Source organism: Pongo abelii, chromosome 20 (genome assembly GCF_028885655.2).
Source record: "Pongo abelii isolate AG06213 chromosome 20, NHGRI_mPonAbe1-v2.0_pri, whole genome shotgun sequence".
NCBI lineage: Eukaryota > Metazoa > Chordata > Mammalia > Primates > Hominidae > Pongo > Pongo abelii.
This window is the reverse complement of record NC_072005.2, coordinates 12,053,278-12,077,820: the sequence shown is the minus strand read 5'-3', so window position 1 is coordinate 12,077,820 and position 24,543 is coordinate 12,053,278. Positions and strand designations below refer to the sequence as shown.

Sequence of the window (24,543 nt, the reverse complement as noted above, 5' to 3'; positions counted from 1 at the left end):
CATGAAAGAATCCACTCTGCAAAAAAACCCTATGAATGTAAGCAGTGTGGGAAAGCATTCAGTTTTTCCAGTTCTGTTCGTAGACATGAAATAATCCACTCTGCAAAAAAACCCTATGAATGTAAGCAGTGTGGGAAAGCATTCTCTTATCTTGTAAGCTTTCAAACACACATGAGAATGCACACTGGAGAGAGACCTCATAAATGTAACATATGTGGGAAAGCCTTTTTTTCTCCCAGTTCATTAAAAAGACACGAGAAAAGTCACACTGGAGAGAAACGCTATAAATGCAAGCAATGTGGTAAAGCCTTCAATTGTCCCAGTTCCTTTCAATATCATGAAAGGACTCACAGTGGAGAGAAACCCTATGAGTGTACACAATGTAGGAAAGCCTTCAGATCTGTCAAGTACCTGCGAGTACATGAAAGAAAACACACTGGAGAGAAACCCTATGAGTGTAAGCTATGTGGTAAGGGCTTTATTTCTTCCACTTCTTTTCGCTATCACGAAAAGACTCACACTGGAGAGAAACCTTATGAATGTAAGAAATGTGAGAAAGCCTTCAGTTTTGTCAAGGATCTTCGAATACATGAAAGGACACACACTGGAGAGAAACCCTTTGAATGTAAACAATGTGGGAAAACCTTCACTTCTTCTAATTCCTTTCACTATCATGAAAGGACTCACACTGGAGAGAAACCCTATGAGTGTAAGCAATGTGGGAAAGCCTTCAGATCTGCCTCAGTCCTTCAAAAGCACATACGAACTCACACAGGAGAGAAACCCTATGGATGTAAGCAATGTGGTAAAGTCTTTAGAGTTGCCTCACAACTTAAGATGCATGAAAGGACTCACACAGGAGAGAAACCCTATGAGTGTAAGCAATGTGGAAAAGCCTTCATTTATTCTAATTCCATTCGCTATCATAAAAGGACTCACACTGGAGAGAAACCCTATAAATGTAAACAATGTGGGAAAGCCTTCATTTCTTCCAACTCTTTTCTCTATCATGAAAGGATTCACACTGGAGAGAAACCCTATGAGTGTAAGCAATGTGGTAAAGCCTTTAGATCTGCCTCAATCCTTCAAAAGCATGTAAGGACTCATGCTGGCTAGAAACTCTGGTTGTAAGCAATAAGGTAAAGTCCTTAGATGGGACTCAGAAGTAGATGGAAGGACTCACTGCAGAGACACCTGTAATCTCAGCATTTTGGGAAGCCAAGGCAGGAGGATTGCTTAAGCTGAAGAGGTTGAGACCAGCTTGGGCAATATGGTGAGACGTTATCTCTATTACATAATAAAATAAAATAGGCCAGGCACAGTGGCTCACCCCTGTAATCCCAGCACTTTGGGAGGCGGAGGCAGGCAGATCACTTGAGGTCGGGAGTTCGAGACCAGCCTGACCAACATAGAGAAACCCCATCTCTACTAAAAATACAAAATTAGCCAGGTGTGGCAGGCTGAAGCAGGAGAATTTCTTGAACCCAGGAGGCAGAGGTTGCGGTAAGCCGAGATTGTGCCATTGCACTCCAGCCTGGGCAACAAGAGTGAAACTCCGTCTCAAAAATAAATAAATAAATAAATAAGATGAAATATACATATTTATATTCTGTATATAAATATGCATATATATTTTAACGTAACTATATTTAAAATGCATAAGTAAAATATATAGGATATTTATATACATACATACATGTATATATGTATTTGTGTGTGTGTGTGTGTTTTGGGAGACAGGGTGTCCCTCTGTCACCCAGGTTGAAGTGCAGTGGTACAATCATAGTTCCCTGTAGCCTTGAACTCTTGGGCTCAAATGATCCTCTTGCCTTAGCCTTCTGAGTAGCTATGACTACAGACAGGTACCACCATTCTTAGCTCATTTTTCATTCCTTTCATAGAGACAGGTTCCCATTCCATTGCTCAGGCTGGTTGTGAACACCTAGCCGTGAGCAATCCTCCCACCTTAGTTTCCAAAAGTGCTAGGATTACAGCTGTAAGCCACTCTACCTGGCTGATAAACATATTCTGAAAAGTTAACTTTGTGCTGTCCGTGAAGGTACATATCTTGAGGATAAAACAGTTTTGATTTTAAAGAAGGAAGCTACTTCTTTCCTATATGAAAGTAAGAAAGATGTGGGAGAAAGCCTGTCTATTTCCAGCCTTGCGACCAGAGCCCCAGGGGTTGAGGACAGAACTGTGATCCAGTTGCCTTGCCCTGGAAAGCCAGGCATTTACACTGGGGTTTGAAGTCATGTGGAAAAAGCCTTTTATTGCAGAGTCCCAATCAAGGAGGACCACACAGGTATAAAGTCTTTTTTTTTTTTTTTTTTTTGTATTTTTTAGTAGAGACGGGGTTTCACCATGTTAGCCAGGATGGTCTTGATCTCCTGACCTTGTGATCTGCCTGCCTCGGCCTCCCAAAGTGCTGGGATTATAGGCGTGAGCCACTGTGCCCAGCCAAAGTCTTAAATCCTGACCTCCCCCACTGGATTGCAGGCAGGGATTTTTAGAAGCAGGGGTAAGTTTTAGGAATGTAGATGCTACAGGCAAAATAACAAATGAATACATGGAGATTACTCATTGGTTTATGCTTGAAAGGGTGGGATATTTTAAAGCTGGGGCTTACAGGTCATAGGTAGATTTAAAGATTTTCTGATTTGCAATTGGTTAGGGAAGAAAAGCTTTGTTTAAAATTTGGGGGTCAACAGAAAAACGTTACCTGGATAGAGGAAGTGACTTTTCACAAGTCCTTCAGGAAGAAACCTAAAACAAAGGAGGATAATTAGAGTGTAGTCTTCACTTCTGCTTTATCTAGTGTCTAAGTACCAGGGAATTCCTTCAGTGCGGGTCCAAGACTTCGACAACTTAGGGACAAATTCGAAGGTGCTATCCTTAGCTTTTCTGCCTAGTTTGTTTTGTTTGGGACAGTCTCCATCTGTCACTTAGGCTGGAGTGCAGTGGCTTGATCACTGCTCACTGCAGCCTATATCTCCCAGGCCCATGGGATCCTCCCATCTCAGCCTCCCGAATAGCTGGGACTACAAGTGTGAGCCACCACACCTATCTAATTTCTTTCTTTTTCTTTTTTTTTTTTTTTTTTTTGAGACAGTCTCACTCTGTCGCCCAGACTGGAGTGCTGGAGTGCAGTGGTGCGATCTCGCCTCACTGCAAGCTCCACCTCCTGGGTTCACACCATTCTCCTGCCTCAGCCTCCTGAGTAGCTGGGACTACAGGCGCCCGCCACCACGCCCGGCTAGTTTTTTGTAATTTTTAGTAGACATGGGTTTCACTGTGTTAGCCAGGATGGTCTTGATCTCCTGACCTCGTGATCCGCCCGCCTCAGCCTCCCAGAGTGCTGCGATTACAGGCGTGAGCCACTGTGCCCGGCCCATACCCATCTAATTTCTTTTTTCTTTTCTTTCTTTTTTTTTTTTTCTTGAGACGGAGCCTCGCTGTGTCACCCAGGCTGGAATGCAGTGGCACGATCTCGGCTGGGATTACGGGCATGTGCCACCATGCCCGGTTAATTTTGTATTTTTAGTAGAGATGGGGTTTCACCATATTGGCCAGGCTGGTCTCAAACTCCTCACCTTGTGATCTGCTCGCCTCGGCCTCCCAAAGTGCTGGGATTACAGGCGTGAGCCACCGCGCCCAGCCATATTTAGGTACTATTAATTTTGTAAAATATCCAGGTGTGGTGGCATGTGTCTATGGTCACTGCTTGTCAGGAAGCTGAGTCAGGAGAATTAGTTTAATGCTGCACTGTTCCCCAGCCTGGACTAGGTAGGAAGCTCTTGTCTCTAAAAATAAAGAAAAATAAATAAACAAAATTTTAAAATAATAAAAAAGTAGAAATGAAGGCTGGGCATGGTTGCTCACGCCTGTAATCAATCCCAGCACTGTGTGCAAGTCAAGGTGGGTGGATTGCTAGAGCCCATGAGTTTAAGACCAGCCTGGGCAACATAGTGAGAATTTGTGTCTACAAACTAACACAAAAATTAGCCAGGCATGGTGGCATAGGCCTGTGGTCCCAGCTACTCAGGAGGCTGAGGTGAGAGGATTGCTTGAACCCAGGAGGTAGAGGTTGCAGTGAGCTGAGATCATGCTAGTGCACTCCAGCTTGGATGACAGAGTGAGGTTCTGTCTCCAAAAAAATAAAAAATTAAACAAATAGAAGTGAAAATTAAGCTACTGAAAAGAAAACTTGATAAACAACATAAGTCTCCTTTGCCTCTGCGTGACCTCATTGGTCTAGCTATATTCCCATTTATACTCAGTTTTCCATGAGGGAAATAACAATTGCTTAGCTACCTTTGGAGGAGGAAAAAGTGTCAGTGGAAGTACTAATGTACCTGGCAGAACATTACCAGAGGGAAGAAGCAGAGTAGAAAGTTTTTTCGTTTTTTTTTTTGAGACGAAGTCTCGCTCTTGTCCCCCAGGTTGGAGTGCAGTGGTGCGATCTCGGCTCACTGCAACCTCCGCCTCCCAGGTTCAAGCAATTCTCCTGCCTCAGCCTCCTGAGTAGCAGGGATTGCAGGTGCGTACCACCACGCCTGGCTAATTTTTTGTATTTTAAGTAGAGACGGGGTTTCGCCATGTTGGCCAGGCTGGTCTTGAACTCCTGACCTCAGGTAATCCGCCCGCCTCGGCCTCTCAAAGTGCGGGGATTACAGGCGTGAGCCACCGCGCCCAGCCTTTTTTTTTTTTTTTAAAGATAGAGTCTCACACTGTCACCCAGGCTGGAGTGCAGTGGCACGATCTCAGCTCACTGCAGCCTCCACCTCCCAGGTTCAAGCGATTCTCATGCCTCAGCCTCCTGAGTACCTGGGATTACAGGCATGCGCCAGCATGCCCAGCTAATTTTGTATTTTTAATAGAGATGGAGTTTCTCCATGTTGGTCAGGCTGGTCTTGATCTCCCGACCTCAGATGACCTGCCCACCTTGACCTCCCAAAGTGCTGGGATTACATGTGTGAGCCACCGTGCCCAGCCCACACCCAGCTAATTTGTGTGATTTTAGTAGAGATGGGGTTTCGCTGTGTTGTCAAGGCTGGTCTCCTGACCTCACGTGATCTGCCTGCCTTGGCCTCCTAAAATGTTGGGATTATAGGCATGAGCCACTGCACCTGGCCCTCAGAGTGGAATGTTCTTTAGATCACATATTATTGCTGTACTCAGTTTCCATGGCTGAGGAAATAGTGCTGTCAATTAAATCAATAGGGAATGGCACTTCCTCTTGAGGGAACAATTAGTAAACCTTCAACCAATTGTCCTTTTCCAGTCATTTAGTGTCTGTATATGAATTCCAACATCATTCCTGCCAGCAGCTAAAATTATGATTCCATATCTGAAGTCACTTTTGCAAAAAGTATAACATAAGTCTACCTTGTCTCAGAGTGACCCCATCAACCTAGCCATGTTTTCATCTTTGTAGAGTCTTCCATAAGGGAAGTAATTGCTTAGCCACATTTGGAGGAGGAAAAAGTGGCAGTGGAAGTAATAAGGTGTCTGGCAGGACTTCACTAGAGAGAAGCAGCAGAGTGGGAACTTCTTTAGATCATATATCATTGCTATCCTCAGTCTCCATGGCTCAGGAAATAATGCTTTCAGTTAAATCAGTAAGGAGTGCCACTTCTACCTGATGGAGCAGTTAGTAAATCCTCAACCAATTATCCTGTTCCAGTGATTTAGTTGCTGTATATGAGTTCCAACATAAATGTTGCCAGGAGCTAGAAGTATGACGCTACATCTGAAAACCCCTTTGCAAGAATTATAACAGTGAGAAAATTATGACAGTGAAAGAGATCAGATCTAAGCGAACTCCATCTTTTCTTTAGCCTCCAACCTACCCTTGTTTATTCCTGGATATAGGTCTTACTAATGTTGGAAGGAGTTTAGTTTAGCTTTAAAGCAAAAGTCATAACTGCTGCTTCCCTAAAGAAATTGTCTCCTTGCTTGGGAACCAGATTGCCTTTGTAAAACTAAGAAATTAGCCACAAGATTAGAAATTATGGTTCAGGAAATATTCGACCAGAGGAGACAAGATTCCCAACCTTCCCACTTGCTCCTGTGGATAACATTATTGTTGTAACACCTAAGATTGGTGTTTGAGGTATTTTTGAGACCCTTCATTCTGATAAATTTGCTAGCATCACACAGACCAATAAACTGGCTCACCTGCTCCAGTGGCCCCTAGCCAAGAACTGACTCAGTGCAAGAAGACAGCTGAGACTCCCTATGATATCCTTTTCGCGACCAATCAGCATTCCCCATTTTCCAGCCTCCTGCTCACCAAATTATCTTTAAAACCCTAGCCTCGACAGGGTGCCGCCGCTCACGCCTGTAATCCCAGCACTTTGGGAGGCTGGGAGGCCGAGGCGGGCGGATCATGAGGTCAGGAGTTTTGAGACTAGCCTGACCAATATGATAAAACCCCGTCTCTACTAAAAATACAAAAATTAGCTGGGCAGGGTGGCGCATGCCTGTCATCCCAGCTTCTCAGGAGGCTGAGGCAGGAGAATCGCTTGAACCCGGGAGGCGGAGGTTGCAGTGAGCCGAGATTGCGCCACCGTACTCCAGCATGGGCGACAGCGAGACTCCGTCTCAAAAAAAAAAAAAAAAAACAAACAAAAAAACAAAACCTAGCCTCCCATTTTTTAGGGAGGCAGAATTGAATAAAAATAAAACTCCTCTCTTTCATTTAGCCGGCTGTATGTGTATTAAACTCCATTGCAATTCCCTTTTTTTTTTTTTTTTTTTTCGGAGACGGGGTCTCACTCTGACACCCAGCCTGGTAAAATCACAGCTCACTGTGGCCTCGACCTCTCTGGGCTCAGGCGATCCTCTCATCTCAGCCTTCCAAGTAGCTGGGACTACAAACATGCACCACCACGCCCGACTAATATTTGGATTTTTTGTAGAGGCGGGGTTTTGCTATGTTACCCAGGCTGGTCTTAAGTTCCTAGGCTCAAGCAATCTGCCTGCCTTGGCTTCCCAAAGTGGTGGGGTTACAGGCATGAGCTACCCCCCACCCCCACGCCGGATGAGCTAAAGTTTCTATTCAACAGTACTCTATGGCAGGGGTTCCCAAACCCCGGTCCATGGCCTGTAAGGAACCAGCCCGCACAGCAGGAGGTGAGCGGCTAGTGGGCGAGCCAGCGGGCATTATCGCCAGAGATATGCTTCCTGTCAGATCAGCAGAGGCATTAGTGTGTCATAGGAGCCCGAACCCTATTGTGAGCTGCGCATGCGAGGGATCTAGGTTGGGTTCGCCTTATGAGGATAAAATGCCTGATCTGAGGTGGAAGTTTCATTCCGAAACTATCTGCCCCCGTAGGAAAACTGTCTTCCACGAAACCGGTTCTGGTGCTAAAAAGGTTACAGACCTCTGGCTTAAAGAATCTATCGCTGGATCCGGTCAAACGGGTTCTCAGAGCCCCGTTACCAAGGGCTTCTAATGTCACTCACGGCTGAGGGGGCGGGGCCCGGCGCTTCGTCCAATCAGGGGCGCCGGGCGGGGCCTGCCAAGTGTCCATCGGGGAGGGGAAGGCCCTGCTCTCCTCAGTCCCTGGCAGCGGGAGGCGAGCTGAGGTTGGGAGCCTGGTTTTCCCCTCCGAGAGGGTTCAGGTGCCTCTGCCATAGCTTCTGTCACCTATGCTGTGACCCGCACTGGTCGTGGGAGTCACCTGAAAGGCAAGAAATGGTGAGCTTGGGGGCCAGGGGTCCCGAGACGGGGGAGGAGCTGGTTGGAACCGGCCGGAACCGGTTGTTCCGGGGTCTGGGACCCGATTCCCCGTGGGACAGCTCGGCCCTTGGTCCCCTTGGCCCCACGGTGGGGCTGGGCCGGCAGCCGGGACCCGGGCGTCTCGTCCTATCACTGCGCAGTGATTGTCACCCAGTTCCCAGAGCCCTCTCTGGGCAGCTCCGCGCCCGCTGCCCCGCGTCTCCCCAGATTGTGCGGGGACTACGCGAGGGTCATGGGGGGATCCCGCCTCGGTTGTGGGGGTTTGTGTAGGAGGAGGGTGGACTGTGGGGTCCCCAGTAGCTCCTTTCTCCTCTTAAAAATTAAACTGAGACACGTTAACAATTAGAGTTTTGCTTCTCAGAATAGGGTTTTAAAAATATATATTAATAATTAGAGTTCCTTTGAGATTCCTGAATGATAAACACTCAGTCCTGGCTTGTAATTTGTTAACGGAAAATGCCAAACGATGTAAAATAAATAAGTTTATTCAGAGCCGAATAGGAGGCCTCGGCTGAAGAAAACACAACCCCAGGAGGCCTGGAGTAAGTGGTCCCGAGGCGGCTCAAGACAGTTTGTTTTTATTCATTTCAGGGGGACAGGAATTGCAGGGAAAATCATGCATCAATGCCTGGAAGGTGTAAGTTCCTTTGGCAGAAAGGGCAGGACCTGTGGAAGGGGGGTTAGAAGGTGCAGGTGGTTGAGAGATTTTGTAGGTGGCCGTTGGTGGAGAGTGTGAAGCTTTGTCTAAAACTTCGAGGCGGTAGGAAGGATTGCTTAAGTGAAGAGGGTCTGGTATTTCTCATATGATTTCATCCCACCCAAAACAAAAGACCTATTCTTTAGATTTTATGAATTCTAAGATTTGACTTACCTCTTGCCTTGCATGGCCTTAGGTCTTGTTTGTAATTTGGTTTCTTATTGTCACAGAGAGTCTGCGTTTCCAGTCGGTTGATGTCTGTTTTAACATGAAGGTGGGTCAGTGGCTGTGTGTAAACTCCTAAAGGAAGCGGGTATAATGAGGCCTGTCCAGGTATAGTGAAGCCTGTCTGATGGTTAATCTGTAGTCAAGTGTGGGAGGGTTCCAGCTGGCTCTTTCCAGTGTCAGGTGACTCAATTCCAGAATCACATTACTTTAAACTTCAAGATAATTTAGAGTTCCAACAGCTTAAATTTTTGAATTATTTTCACAGACCATACAGCGGAAAATTTTTGGTTGTATAATCAGAGGTTACTCGACCAATTGTACCTGGTTAAGCCCATATTTCATTTCCCAATAAATTAGTAACTTGTTATTGTTTTCTCAGGCCACATACTGTCACATAAGTTAGTACTTTATATGAATAGCATTTGAATTTGATTTCCATGTTCTTGGCGAAGATCTTAGAGTACTGTAGGCATTAAGTTTAATTACTTCTTATTCAAAATTTTCAACACTCCCCAGTTGACTGGTACTTCTCTGCATTTTCCAAATATATAGGAAGCGAGATCTCAAACCCTCCACGCTGTGACCCTGGCCTACCTCTGGAGAGCTTGCGGTACAATACTAAAATTTCAGTTCCTTTGTAAAATTTCCAGACACCAACTCTCCTTCTTCAATTTGTAATATCAACTATTTTTGTTTTTTTTTTGGAGACAGAGTCTTGTTCTGTCGCCCAGGCTGGAGTGCAGTGGCACCATCTCTGCTCACTGCAAGCTCCACCTCCCTGGTTCACGCCATTCTCCTGACTCAGCCTCCCGAGTAGCTGGGACTACAGGCGCCCACCACCACACCTGGCTAATTTTTTGTATTTTTAGTAGAGACGGGGTTTCACTGTGTTAGCCAGGATGGTCTTGATCTCCTGACCTCGTGATCCACCCGCCTCAGCCTCCCAAAGTGCTGGGATTACAGGTGTGAGCCACCGCGCCTGGCCCGTTTTTTTTGTTTTGTTTTGTTTTTTTGAGACGGAGTCTCGCTCTGTCGCCCAGGCTGGAGTGTAGTGGCACGATCTCCGCTCACTGCAAGCTCCACCTCCCAGGTTCATGCCATTCTCCTGCCTCAGCCACGTAAATGAAAATGCACTGGCCAGGTGCAGTGGCTCATGCCTATAATCCCAACACTTTGGGAGGTTGAGGTGGGTAGATCACTTGAGGCCAGGAGTTTGAGACCAGCCTGGCCAATATGGTGAAACCTTGACTCTACTAGAAATACAAAAGAAATTAGCCAGGTGTGGTGGCACACACCTGTAGTCCCAGCTACTCCAGAGGCTGAGGCCCGAGAATTGCTTGGACCTGGGAGGTAGATTCTGCAACGAGTGGAGATCGCACCACTGCACTCCAGCCTGGGCAAGTGAGTGAGACTCTGTCTCAAGAAAGGAAAAACAAAAAAAAAAACAACAACAAAAAAAAAGGAAATGCACTTGGGGCACACAGGGGCACAGTGCAGTGTTGTTGGAAAATAGTCATTCAGCACTTCAGTGAGCAGGATGGGCATAGAGAAATGTCCCATGTGATAGGATGGCCTGTGCTGACACTTGAGTCAAACATCACTGTGTTCTTTCTAGTCAGCATTGCCCCTCTGTGGGTTTGTCTTTTTGTAAATAATTGTTCACTTATTGCAGCTTCAGGGTTTTTATTAATTGTAAATTGAATTTTTCACTAGAGCTTGCAAAATAAGAAAATTTTACACACAGGCCAGAAAGAGGTAGATTTCAGAAAAATGGCTGGATGTGGTGGCTCACACCTGTAATCCCAGCACTTTGAGAGGCCAAGGCAGGTGGATCACCTGAGGTCAGGAGTTCAAGACCAACCTGGCCAACATGATGAAACCCTGTCTCTACTAAGAATACAAAAGTTAGCTGGGTATAGTGGCGCATGCCTATAATCCCAGCTACTTGGGAGACTGAGGCACAAGAATCCCTTGAACCTGGGAGGTGGAGGCTGCAGTGAGCTGACATTGCATCATTGTATTCCAGCCTGCGCTACAGAGTGAGTCTCCATCTCAAAAAAAAATCACTATTTAGTCTTATATTCCATTTCTTAATATGTTTTTTTCTTCTCTACGGACAGTGTAGTACATTTCTCAGGTGTATCCTTTTGTTGTGGGTGATTTCCAATTGTGTTATAGGGACTAGTTTTAGGAATGCTACTGGAGAAAAATAGGGAAAGTTTACTATTTTAACTGGAGAAAAATGAAATAATTTCCACAAGAAAGTATGGTAGATTGGTGAATTACAAAGAGTACCCAAAATATCAGTTCTGGCCGGGCGTGGTAGCTCACGCCTGTAATCCCAACACTTTGGGAGGCCGAGGCGCACAGATCACCAGGTCAGGAGATCGAGATCATCCTGGCCAACATGGTGAAACCCTGTCTCTACTAAAAATACAAAAAATTAGCTGGACATGGTGGCACAAGCCGGTAGTCCCAGCTACTCGGGAGGCTGAGGCAGGAGAATGGTTGAACCTGGGAGGCAGAGATTGCAGTGAGCCGAGATTGCGCCACTGCACTCCAGACTGGGCAACGGTGAAACTCCATCTCAAAAAAAAAAAAAAAAAAAACAGAGAAAGAAAGAAAAAAAAAAAACAGTTCTTTGCAGGATGGAGGACTGGTTTTTTTTTGTTGTTTTTTTTTGTTTTTAAAGGGTCTTGCTGTCACCCAGGCTAGAGTGTACTGGTGTGATCACAGCTCACTGCAGCCTTGACCTCCTGGGTTCAAGCAATCATCGTGAGCCTCCCGAGTAGCTGGGATCACAGGTCCATGCCACTCTGCCCAGCTAGTTATTTTTTGTAGGGATGAGGTCTTCCTATATTGCCCAGATTTCATGTCTTATTTCCACAAAGAGTCTGTTTTGTCTTTTGATATTACTTTATTTTTTAGACAGAGTCTCACTGTGTTGCCTAGGCTGGAGTGCAGTGGCACGATCTTGGCTCACTGCAACCTCCACCTCCTGGGTCCAAGCGATTGTTGTGCCTTAGCCTCCTGAGTAGCTGGTGACTGCCACTACGCCCAGCTAATTTTTTTATTTTTTTTTAGTTGAGACGGGATTTCGCCATGCTGGCTAGGCTGATCTTGAATTCCTAACCTCAAGTGATCCGTCCCCTCTTGGCATCCCAAAGTGCTGGGATTACAGGTGTGAGCCACTGTGCCTGGATTGATATCTATTTTAACATGAATGTTGGTCAGTTGCTTTGTCTTTTTTTTTTTTTTTTTTTGAGATGGAGTCTCACTCTGTCAACAAGCTGGAGTGCAGTGGCGCAATCTCGGCTCACTGCAACCTCCGCCTCCTGGGTTCAAGTGAATCTCCTGCCTCAGCCTCCCAAGTAGCTGGGACTATAGGCGCACACTACCACATCCAGCTAATTGTTGTATTTTTAGTAGAGACGGGGTTTCACCGTGTTGGCCAGAATGGTCTCAATCTCTTGACCTTGTGATCCGCCCACCTCAGCCTCCCAAAGTGCTGGGAGTACAGGCGTGAGCCAGCCACACCACTGCAACCTCCACCTCCCAGGTTCAAGTGATCTTCCTGCTTCAGCTTCCCAAATAGCTAGGACTACAGGTGTGTTCCACCACACCCAGCTAATTTTTGTATTTTTCATAGAGACGGGGTTTCACCATGTTGCTCAGGCTTGTCTCGAATTCATGAGCTCAAGTAATCCTCCTGCCTCCACCTCCAAAAGTGCTGGGATTACAGGCATAAGCCAGTATGCCCAGCTCTTTTAGTTATTTCAAAATGTACAGTATATTATTTTTTACTATAGTCAATCTGTTGTGCTTGCAAATTCTTAGTCTTATTCATTCTTTCTGTGTTTTTGTACCCATAGACCCTCTCCATTGGTCTATATTTCCATCTCTCTGTTATTATCATTTTCTCTTTATTAGTATAGATCTCAAAGCTATGATGTATTCTAGGGCTAGTGCCTGTCTATCTTAGTCATCTTGGACTTTGATATCAAATTCCCATAAACCGGGTGACTTAAAGAATAAACATTTCTAGGCCAGGCGTGGTGGCTCACGCCTGTAATCCCAGCACTTTGGGAGGCTGAGGCAGGTGGATCACGAGGTCAAGAGATCAAGACTATCCTGGCCAACATGGTGAAAGCCCGTCTCTACTAAAAATACAAAAAATTAGCTGGGCATGGTGGTGCACACCTGTAGTCCCAGCTACTCAGGAGGCTGAGGTAGGAGGATCACTTCAACCTGGGAGGCAGAGGTTGCAGTAAGAGATCATGCCACTGCACTCCATCCTGGCAACAGTGAGACTCCGTCTCAAAAAAAAAAAAAAAAAAAGAATCCACATTTCTTTCTGACAGTTCTGGAAGTCTGGAAGTTGTGAAGTCCACGTTCAAGGTGCTGACAGATCTGGTGCCTGGTAAGAGCCTGCTTCCTGGTTTGGAGATGGCTTTTTTTTTTTTTTTTGAGATGGAGTCTTGCTCTGTCACCCAGGCTGGAGTGCAGTGGTGCGATCTCGGCTTACTGCAACCTCTGCCTCTGGGGTTCAAGCAATTTTCCTGCCTCAGCCTTCCGAGTGGCTGGGATTACAGGTGCCTGCTACCATGCCCGGCTAATTTTTTGTATTTTTTAGTAGAGACAGGGTTTCACCATCTTGGCCAGGCTGGTCTCGAACTCCTGACTTCAAGTGATCCACCCACCTCAGGCTCCCAAAGTGCTGGGATTACATGCATGAGCCACCGTGCCCGGCCAGCTATTTTTTTATTTTTTCACATGACAGAGAGAAAGAGAAAACAAGCTATCCTGTGTCTCATAAGAGTACTAATCCCATTCACGAGGGATCTACTCTCATGCTCTAATCTAATTCTAATGACTTCTCAGAGATGCCATCTTAATTCCATCGTATTACAGGTTAGGGTGTCACTGTATGATTTGGAGTGGGAAAATGCAAACATTTATGTCATAACATCCCTTAGTCATATTTTATACAACATCGTGGCTATTCTTTTTTTTTTTTTTTTTTGGAGACAGAGTCTTGCTCTGTCACCGAGGCTGGAGTGCAGTGGTGCAATCTCAGCTCACTGCAACTTCCGCCTCCCAGATTCAAGTAATTCTCCCTGCCTCAGCCTCCCCAGTAGCTGGGAACTACAGGCACATGCCACCATGCCAGGCTAATTTTTGTATTTTTAGTAGAGAGGGGTTTCACCATGTTGGCTAGGCTGGTCTTGAACTCCTGACCTCAGGTGATCCGCCCACCTCCACCTCCCAAAGTGCTGGGATTATAGGTGTGAGCTACCACACCCAGCTTATCCTGGCTATTCTTAGTCATTGTCTTCTATTTCAGTGTTTAGAAGTAGTTTTTCTTAATTTCAATGGAAAAACAAACCTGCTTATGCATTTCATGGAATATAATAAAATACTAGATGTATTTCAGAGAGATTACATCACAGTGATAATCAGTGTGTGTTTAAGGACATATGACATCTTTACATTTATTACATTTTCCATTGATATCTTTCCATGGGTACTTTTTGCATAATAATCATTTTATATCCTTTCTGAGAGTTTTTGGAACTTCAAGAAAATTAATTGCTTTTGGAGGCCGAGGTGGGAGAATGGCTTGAGCCGGGGAGTTTGAGACCAGCCTGGACAACATAAAGAGACCCCGTCTCTACAAAAATTAAGAAATTCACCGTGTGTGGTGGCAGGAGCCTGTATTATCATCTACTCAGGAAGGTAGGGATAGCTTGAGCCTGGGAAGTCAAGGCTACAGTGAGCTGTCATCATGCCCCTGCATCATAGCGTGGGTGACAGAGCAAGAACCTGTCCCTAAACAAAACAAAAATAATAAAAACATTTTTAAAAAGAAAATTAACTGTAATACAAATTTGTTTTAATAGGCTATGTTGTCTTTTTAAAAATTATATTCAACAGGTTGTTGCTGGTATTTCCATGTGCACTGATAGTTATTTCTGCACAGAGTTTCCACTCTAGAAACTAAAAATATTACATATGGTCAAAACACATAAAACAATTTCATAGTGAACCAAAATATTGATGGAGCCAGTATTGCGAATGATAATTATTGTTTTCTTATTTTCTTCATAGTTTCACAACCTGGGTATGCATCCCTATCAGTATATTTTATTTTTACATGTTTTTTATGCAGTTGATATCTGATATGTGATATTTTATATCATGTTTTATTTTTACTTAGTAACGAACCTTCCATGGAATGGTAGTTCACTTTCTTGATTAATGGATTTTGTTTTTTACAGCAGTAGTCATTTGACCATAACATTGAGCAGATAATCTACACGGGTCCCACTTTTTTTTTTCTTAGGTCACAGTTCTTCCTGTGGTACTTCAGTCCTACGTACTGGGGAGGCTGTGGTGGGAGGATAACCTGAGCCCAGGTGGTTGAAGCCACAGTGAAATATGATCATGCCACTGCACTCCAGACTGAGTGACAGCGTGAGACCCTGTCTCAAAAAAACAAAATTGAAAAAAAGCAAAAAAAGATAAAAGGGTATATGGTCATGCCACTCTGAATGCATCTGATCTTAGCAGCTAAGCAGGTTCAGGCCAGGTTAGTAAATGGTTTTCAGAATTCCTGGGAATACTGGTTGCTATAGGCTTAAAAAACAGAAATTGCAAGAGAATTCACCAAATGGAAGAAAGACATGCAAATTCTATACCTGGTCCTGACATATATCTGTATCAGCTGAAGCCTGATACAGGCTTGGTCATGGAGACCCTAACCCAGTGGCGCTAGAGGAATTAAACACACACTCAGAGAAATAATAGAGTGTGGAGTGGCAAAACAGGGGGCTGATGGCCTTTGGAGCTGAAAGCCATGAAAAGAGATTTACCCACATTTATTGACAGCAAGCCAGTAATACGCATTGTTTCTGTAGATTATAGATTAACTAAAAATATTCCTTACGTGAAACAAAGGGATGGGCTCTGGCTAGTTATCTGCAGCAGGAACATGTCCTTAAGGCCCAGATCGCTCATGCTATTGTTTGTGGGTTAGGAACACCTTTAAGCGGTTTTCTGCCCTGGGTGGGCCAGGTGTTCCTTGCCCTCATTCCAGTAAACCAACAACCTTCAGTGTGGGCATCATAGCCATTATGAACATGTCACAGTGCTGCAGAGATTTTGTTTATGGCCAGATTTGGGAGCCTGTCCCCAACATGTTCCCCCTTTTTGTTTTTGCAAGACAATAAAAGCAAAGGTGGCTTTATCATGGTGAGCTACATCTTGCAGGAGTCAGGATCCGCATCTGCAGACTATACAAAGACAACACAGATTAAAAGCACAATCATCATTGAAATCACAGAGCTTCCAAGTGTTTTTATCTATTTTAATGGGTTAATAGCTGCTAATCCATCTGCAGCTCCTCCAAGCACTCCAGTTCCTGGCATTAAGGTCAGGTGTGCCTGGGATGCTTTAAATATTTGTTCTTTTAATTTTGCAATATCCAAGTTTCTAGAGTGTCCTTCTAGATGCTTTTTTATCCTTTCCCAAATTTTGATCTTATTAAGAGCCATTAATAGTTTCCACAAATCCTTATGTTTAGCTCCTACAGTGGGCCATATCATTTGAGGTTGAGGTGCCACTATACCACCATGTTTCCAGATAACTTATCATTTCTACCATCTGACCATTTTGTTCAGACCAGCTGAACATAGTGTGGCCGTGGCAGGCAGACTGAGAGGTGCAATTCAAGCTAAACATCCCCTTAGGGGACCAATCAATAATGACTCCATAGGAATCATTGCATAGCACCTTGCCTGTTCTGCAATGCAATCTTCCCAAAGAAGTACGTTCATTTTTTCTGACTAGGTCTAATCCTGTTTATAAGTAGGTTTTTGAGGGCAGTATGCCTTAATTATAGGAGCAGATTATTATGATAAATACTGAGACCAGAAAGCACGTGTAACTGTGTCATAGAGTGATCACATCCAGGCATTGTTGCCAGCCAAGATTGATAAATATGCCCAATAAGTGTAATTGTTCTCTGTGTCAGCCCTTGTTGAAGGAATACTCATGACAATGGTGATCACTGCTATCATAGCTATCATTAAATTACTCATTGTGACTGGTTGTCCCACTTTTCTCAGGTTTTTCTCCACCATCTGTGACAGCTTCTTGATCTGTCCCCAGGTAGGTGGCTGTGTTCAACAGGTGTTGCTCGTGACAGTTGGGGTCCCCCTCAGCATCAGTCTTGACATGGCTGCAACCAGGGAGTCTTTGGGATCCTCCCAAAACCTCTTCCTGGGTATCCGGCTCATAGTAACGCTTTAGATGTCTCAATGGCACCCAGATTGGCTGTTGATTTGGTCCTGGAGAAACACAAGCATAACCTCTACCCCAAGTTATTATTTCACCTATTTCCCAACTTTTCGTTATCAGCTCTCTCCACCAAACCAGTTGTTCTGCTTCTGTCTTTGCAGCTCGTTTCTGTAGATATTGTTCAGCTGCTGATAGCATCTGGCCTTTAGGCAGGCTCAAAAAATTTAAAGTCAATAATTCTAGATTCAGTTGCATATGGCTGTAACGTCCCCATAGGTTATATAACTGAATTAATGGCTCTTAAGTCAGTTAACATTCTCTGTTTATCTGATTTTTTCTTAATTATGAGAACTGGAGAATTCCAAGGGGGAAATGTTGGAGCTATGTGTCCTTTTTCTAATTGTTCAGTAACTAAGTCCTCTAAAGCCTCCAGTTTTTCTTTACTTAGCTGCCATTGTTCTATCCAAATTGGCTTATCTGTTAACCATTTTAAAGGTATAGTTTCTGGAGGCTTAACAATGGCCACCATCAAAAATGATATCCTAAACCTTGGTGGGAACTTTGTCTTTCTGCTTGGAGCAGTTCCTTCAAACCCTGCAAATTTTTTCCTAGTCCAATACCAGGGACATACCCCATTTCATGCATCATATGTTGACTTTCAGGGCTATATAATTGCTCTGGAATTAGAACTTGTGCTCTCCATTGCTGTAGTAAATCTCTCCCCCATTAATTTATAGGTACAGAAGTTACAATTGATCGAATAGTCCCAGGTTGTCCATCGGGCCCTTCACAATGTAAAATATAGCTACTTTGATATACTTCAGGGCTTTACCAACTCCAACTCTGTTAAATTGAGTGGGTTGAATTGGCCATGCGGACAGCCAGTGGTGTAGAGAAATGATTGAAATGTCTGCTCCTGTATCTACCAATCCTTTAAATTTCTTTCCCTGAATAGTTATTTCACAGGTAGCACATTTATCAGTACTTTGATTCACCCAGTAAGCTGCTTTGCCTTGTTTATTTGTGCTTCCAAATCCTCCTGTTCGTTTAATTTCACTTTTCCCCATTTCCACATATGGCACAATCAGGAGTTGTGATTTCCAGGGAACAGAAGTAGCTATAACAATTTGAATTTCCCATTGTAATCTGAATCAGTGACTCCTGTATGTACTTGCACTCCTTTTAAATTTAAACTAGATCTACCTAGAAGTAATCCGATTGTCCCCACTAGCAAGTGTCCACAGACCCCTGTTGGAAATTTTTGCGGGGGTTCCCCAGGCAGAAGACTCATAGCTTTTGTGCAGCATACATCTACTGTGGCACTACTGGCTGTGGCGGGGGATAGATATTGTACAGGGGTGAGGGAATGGCCTCAGCCGGAAATGCCTTGGTTTGGAAGGGGGCCTGGGACGGGCCCCTCATGCTGTTTCCCAAATTTAAAAGGAAAAGGCTCAAATGTAGCTATAATATTTTCCTGTTGATCTGGGGGTTGTATCCTAACAGGGAACTGCCAAGCCTCTATATCACCCTCTCGTCTAGCTTGGTGAATTCCCGCCTGAATAGAACTGAGAGCCGTTGCTCAAGGTGCTGCTCGAACAGTCATTGGGGAAACTACTTTTCGCCCAGTGTCCTCCAGAAAAGAAAGATCTGGCAGGTCAGGTCACTCTTTTTCTTCAAAATAAGGAGGGGGTGCAGAAGGGTAGGGATGGACTCTTCCTCCTTTGCCGCTTTAGCTTTAGTTGGCAAACAAACCTGCTCTGTCATCTCTTCTGTTACTTCGTTATACTCTCCTTCCTCCTCATCATCAGTGTGAAAAGGTTACAAGATGGAAGGAACCAGAGCCCACACTTGTCCCATTGTTACCCTGATGCTTCCTAGCTCCCCTTCTTACTCACCACGGGCATTGCTTTGGAGTACTCGGGTGTCCTCCAGCTTAGTTCCACGTTCTCCAACTGTTACTCCGGTGACACTTCGACCCAGATTCGAGCCCCACATATGTACACCACTTGCCAAGACCATCCCGGTCGTGGAGACCCTAACCCAGGGGCACTAGAGGAATTAAAGATACACACAGAGAAATATAGAGTGTGGAGTGGCAAATCAGGGGGCTGACAGCCTTCAGAGCTGAGAGCCACGAACAGAAATTTACCCACATATTTACTGACAGCAAGCCAGTGATAAGCATTGTTTCTGTAGATTATAGATTAACTAAAAGTATTCCTTTCGGGAAACAAAGGGATGGGCCGAAACAAAGGGATAGACTCTGGCTAGTTATCTGCAGCAGGAACATGTCCTTAAGGCACAGATCACTCACACTATTGTTTGTGGTTTAGGAACACGTTTAAGTGGTTTTCTGCCCTGGGTGGGCCAGGTGATCCCTGCCCTCATTCTGGTAAACCAACAATCTTCAGTGTGGGTGTCATGGCCATCACAAACATGTCACAGTGCTGCAGAGATTTTGTTTATGGCCAGTTTTGGAGCCAGTTTATAGCCATATTTGGGGCCCTGTTCCCAACACCTAAGTCTCTATCACAGCGTGATGGTTGAATTGGTAGCCAGTACCGCCAGGCATCCTGCATCATCACTGCAGGAGGTAAGCTCTACCCTAGTACCCTGTAGGGGAAATAGTGCACCCACAGTCCCCTATCTTACTAAGTTTGTGGGGTAACAGCAGGGAGTGGTCTTCAGGAGAGAAATCTGACCTGGTGTTTTGGTTTTGTGAGTGGGAGGTATTCTCAGCTGTCTCCCCACAGGGAGAGAGCCTCTTACCCCCTATGCATTCTAGATTTCTGAAGCAGGGTCTCCAGCTTAAGTCCCTATCCCTTAGAGAGATTGTATTGAAAATGTGTTTAAAATATCAAGGAAGGCTTTATTCAGCACAATTGTAATATGTGTCATGAGAACTATAATATGGAGTGAGATTACAGTTCTGTATATTATATTACAGTTCTCACGACATGTAATAGGCTGTCTCCCTGAGTTTAATCTCCCTCCTATATTACAGGGCAAAGCAAGGGAAAGGAAAGGATGGAACTTGGTGAGGTGTCAGCAGTTAGGGAAGACAAAGTTGTTGGATTATCATGAGTGAGGGAAATTGAACTTGATTGGAAATACTAAGTTTTGGTCGGGGGGGATTCTCTGTGCACTGCCTTAAAAGGCTTTTTGCTGTAACTGGGCTCTTCAGAAGAAGGCCAAAGCCTAGACAAGAAGAGGGCTGTGAGCTCAAATTTGGTCAAAGAAGGAGTCCTGGCCAGGTGCAGTGGCTCACAGCTGTAATCCCAGCACTTTGGGAGGCTGAGGTGGGTGAATCATGAGGTCAGGAGTTTGAGACCAGCTTGGCCAACATGGTGAAACCCCCATCTCTACTAAAAATACAAAAAAATTAGCCGGGTGTAGTGGGGGTGCCTGTAATCCCAGCTACTTGGGAAGCTGAGGCAGGAGAATTGCTTGAACCCAGAGGCAGAGGTTGCAGTGAGCCAAGATTGCGCTACTGCTCTCCAGCCCGGGCGGCAGAGTGAGACTACTCCGTCTCAAAAAAACAGAAAAAAAAAAAAAGAAAAAGTAAAGCAGGAGTCCTTAAGACCCCTGTAGCTTAGTGCTGGTTTTTTTTTGTTTTGTTTTGTTTTGTTTTTGAGACAGTCTCACTCTGTCGCCTAGGCTGGAGTGCAATGGCTCAATCTCAGCTCACAGCAACCTCCACCTCCCCAATTCAAGCGATTCTCCTGCCTCAGCCTCCCCAGTAGCTGGTATTACAGGCACCCATCACTACACCCAGCTAATTTTTGTGTTTTTAGTAGAGACAGGGTTTCACCATGTTAGTCAGTCTGGTCTCGAACTCCTGACCTCAGGTGATCTGGCCACCTCTGCCTCCCAAAGTGCTGGGATTACAGGCGTGAGCCACCACGCTCAGCCACCTCTTCTTAGGAATGACAATAAATCCCTAAATTTCTGCTTTCCTCGCTACATTCCAAAACACTCACTCCTCTCTTGAAAGGATGTCTTCAATTATGTGTTTCTCATGATACACTTGAAACAGCTGCAGTATTTATTATTTTTTACTTTAATAAATGGCTATATTTAAAATTTTATTTTATTAATACTTTTCATGAGAGAAAGTGCTCTACACTGTGTAAAATACTTATGCCTGTTGACTCCTGATGTTGAGCACCACTTCATATACTTATTGGTCATTTCTATGTATTGCAGAAATGTCATTCAAATACTTTTCCTCTTTTTTTAATTTTTTTGAGACAGAGTCTTGCTGTCTTGCCCTGGCTGGAGCGCAGTGGCACAATCTCGGCTCACTGTAGTCTCTGCTGCCCAGATTCAAGCGATTCTCCTGCCTCAGCCTCTTGAGTAGCTGGGATTACAGGAATGTGCCATCATGCCCGGCTAATTTTTGTATTTTTAGTAGAGATGGGGTTTCACCATTTTGGCCAGGCTGGTCTTGAGCCCCTGACCTCAAGTCATCCGCCCACCTCGGACTCCCAAAGTGCTAAGATTACAGGTGTGAGCCATCATACCTGGCCTATGCCCATCTTTTAATCAATATCAATTAGTTTTTTTTTTTTACTTGGTACTGTGATTATTTTTAATTATTGTAAAATAATAATCTTCAATTTTACCAGCTTAAGCAGTTTTAAGTGAATAGTTGCACAACACTACATAACTCATCTAAGGTGAATTATACTGTAATTTTCTTTTTGTGACTAGCTTTTTGCAATTACCATAGCATCCTGAAGTTTTGTGATTGTTGTATCATGAGACAGGATAAGATTAATATTTCAATGTATATATATGCCTAGCATATTTTCATTATGCATGCAGCCATCAATGGACATGTGGATTGATCCAGCTTTTTGATTTTGTGAAAAATGGTTTTCAAATATGTCTTCAAGGTTCAGTTTTCAATTTTTTCGAATTTAATATAACTAGACCCAAAAGTGGGATGCTGGAAAATAATTTTATTTTTTTAGGCACTACTGTACTGTTTCCATAGAAGCTGAGCCATTTATTATCCTTTAAACAGAGCACAAGGAGTCCCTTTTCCCTCTGTTGATGGTGTCATTTCATGCACAAAAGTGGTTTTTTTGAGATGGAGTTGTGCTGTTGCCCAAACTGGAGTGCAGTGGCATGATCTCAGCTCACTGCAACCTCCCACTTCTGGGTTCAAGTGATTCTCCTGCCCCAGCCTCCCAAGTAGCGGAATTACAGGTGCGCACCACCACACCCGGCTAATTTTTGTATTTTTAGTAGAGACGGTGTTTCACCATGTTGGCCAGGCTGGTCACCAACTCCTGGCCTCAGGTGATCCACCTGCCTCAGCCTTCCAAAGTGGTGGGGTTACAGGCATGAGCCACCATGCCTGGCCACAAAAGTTTTTAAAAGTTTGATAAATATTTGCCTTTTTGTTGAGACTAGGTGCCTGGAAATTTTTTTTCTTTTTTTTTTTTTTTAAGATGGAGTCTTGCTCTGTCACTCAGGCTGGAGTGTGGTGGTGTGATCTTGGCTCACTGCAGCCTCTGCCTCTCGGATTCCCGCAATTCTCCTGCCTCAGCCTCCCGGATTACAGGCACGCACCACCACACCTGGCTAATTTTATTTTATTATTTTGAGACCGAGTCTCAATCTGTTGCCCAGGATGGAGTGCAGTGGCATGAGCTCATGAGTTTTTGTTTTAGTTATTTATGACTCATCATTTAGATTGATAAGACCTCTTGTAAAATCCAGTTTTTTGGTTTTTGTTTTTGCTGCAGTACTCAGAACAAAATTCACTTTCTAGATAACATCAAAGGTTAAACTTTGTCGATAGGCATTTTTTTCAAGGATATGCAGCCTCAGGACTGCTAATGTTAACTTTTTCTGCACAGGAATTTGGAAGACTTTGTTATGGCAGGTGCTGTACTCCCACTTTACAAACAAACATTAGGGGCAGCCCAGGCAGCACACCTTTCTGGATTTACCAAAAATACACATTTTTCTATTCTCCTGTTGCTTTACCACATGGTTCAATTGTAGCCTCAGAATTACTTTATGGAAGAAACTGAGTGTAGACAGAGAGTATGAGGTCTGATGGTCACGGAATAATTGTTTTGAGTCCACGGCATGATGGGAACTTCTTGGGAATAGAGTATAGGCTCCCAGTGCTGTTAGTCTTATCCATCCTCCTCTATACATGTGAGATATTTCAGGATTCAGTGGCCTTTGAGGATGTGGCTGTGACCTTCACCCAAGAGGAGTGGGCTTTGCTGGATCCTTCCCAGAAAAATCTCTATAGAGATGTGATGCAAGAAACCTTCAGGAACCTGGCCTCTATAGGTAAGGGTGACAATATTACTTCCTTCAGTAAATGAGAGAACAAGTATTTTTTTTTTCTGAGAACAAGTATTTTTAGCTTATGTATTTACAGTGTGGACAGGGAATATTTGATAAATAAAGGAAGCATGCTTGCAGTGTACCATGAACATAGAATCATGTATTTTTAAAATAATTTTATACTAATTTGAGATTATTTTCCTTGTTGTGTGTTGTAGGGAAAAAATGGAAAGCCCAGAACATATATGTAGAGTATGAAAATCTAAGGAGAAACCTAAGGTAACTGGCACTCACAAGACAAAGACATGTCTCTAGAAAATCTTAGAATGGGAGAAAATGTTTAAAAAAAAAAAAAAAGGAAACGAAATAAGCACAATTTTCAATCTATTTATTCTTAGAAAATTTTCTCTAAACACATATTGAAGTGTGATGTAGGCTTGACACAATGGCTCAGGCCTATATTTCAGCCCTTTGGGAGGTTCAGGCTGGAGGATCACTTGAGCCCAGGAGTTTGAGGCCATACTAAGCCATGATGGCATCACTGCACTCCAGCCTGGGCAGGAGTGTGAGACCCTGACCCAAAAACAAATTTAAAAAGACAGATATTTAGTATTTGTAAAATAGTTTACTTTAAAATAGTATTCAGAGGCCAGGCGCGGTGGCTCACGCCTGTAATCCCAGCACTTTGGAAGGCCGAGGGTGGGTCACTTGAGGTCAGGAGTTCAAAAGCAGCCTGGCCAACATAGTGAAACCCCATCTCTACTAAAAATATAAAAATTAGCCAGGCATCCTGATGGACACCTGTTATCCCAGCTACCTGGGAGGCTGAGGCAGGAGAATCGCTTGAACCCAGGAGGTGGAGGTTGCAGTAGCCGAGTTTGCCCCACTGCATTCCAGCCTGGGCAACAGAGTGAGTTTCCATCTCAAAAAAGCAAAACAAAACAAAACAAAACAAAACAAAAAACAGCATTCAGAAGCCTTCTATCATCTTTTTTGATAATAGATATGGCTGGGCCATCTTGTAGAGCCTGTGGTCCGTTCATATTCAAACAATTCAGACAGGGCAGAAAGCCTACAGTTTGCTGGGTGATGTTAAAAATGGAAGTACAGGCCAGGCACGGTGGCTCACACCTGTAATCCCAGCATTTTGGGAAGCCGAGGCAGGTGGATCACCTGAGGTCAGGAGTTCGAGACCAGTCTGGACAACATGGTGAAACCCCGTCTTTACTAAAAATACAAAAATTAATTTTAATCGCAG

At 44.2% G+C, this 24,543-nt stretch overlaps 1 protein-coding gene across 11 annotated transcripts in view; it reads left to right on the top strand.

Moving 5' to 3' along the window:
- Positions 1-254: 254 nt before the first annotated feature.
- ZNF433 (zinc finger protein 433) overlaps positions 255-24,543 on the top strand; it is a 45,409-nt gene continuing 21,120 nt past the window's right edge. The window contains exons 1-5 of one of the 11 annotated variants that reach the window (XM_054539784.2): positions 7,569-7,705; positions 16,799-16,841; positions 18,510-18,624; positions 23,162-23,288; positions 23,504-23,564. In XM_054539784.2, the coding sequence (XP_054395759.1) occupies positions 23,255-23,288; positions 23,504-23,564 (95 nt within the window). In that variant the 5' untranslated portion in view covers positions 7,569-7,705; positions 16,799-16,841; positions 18,510-18,624; positions 23,162-23,254. Of the gene's footprint in view, positions 962-6,768; positions 7,706-8,696; positions 8,719-13,700; positions 16,842-18,473; positions 18,625-23,152; positions 23,289-23,503; positions 23,565-24,543 lie in introns of those variants that run through there. The other 10 variants (XM_054539783.2, XM_054539785.2, XM_054539778.2 and 7 more) reach the window with 10 other exon arrangements.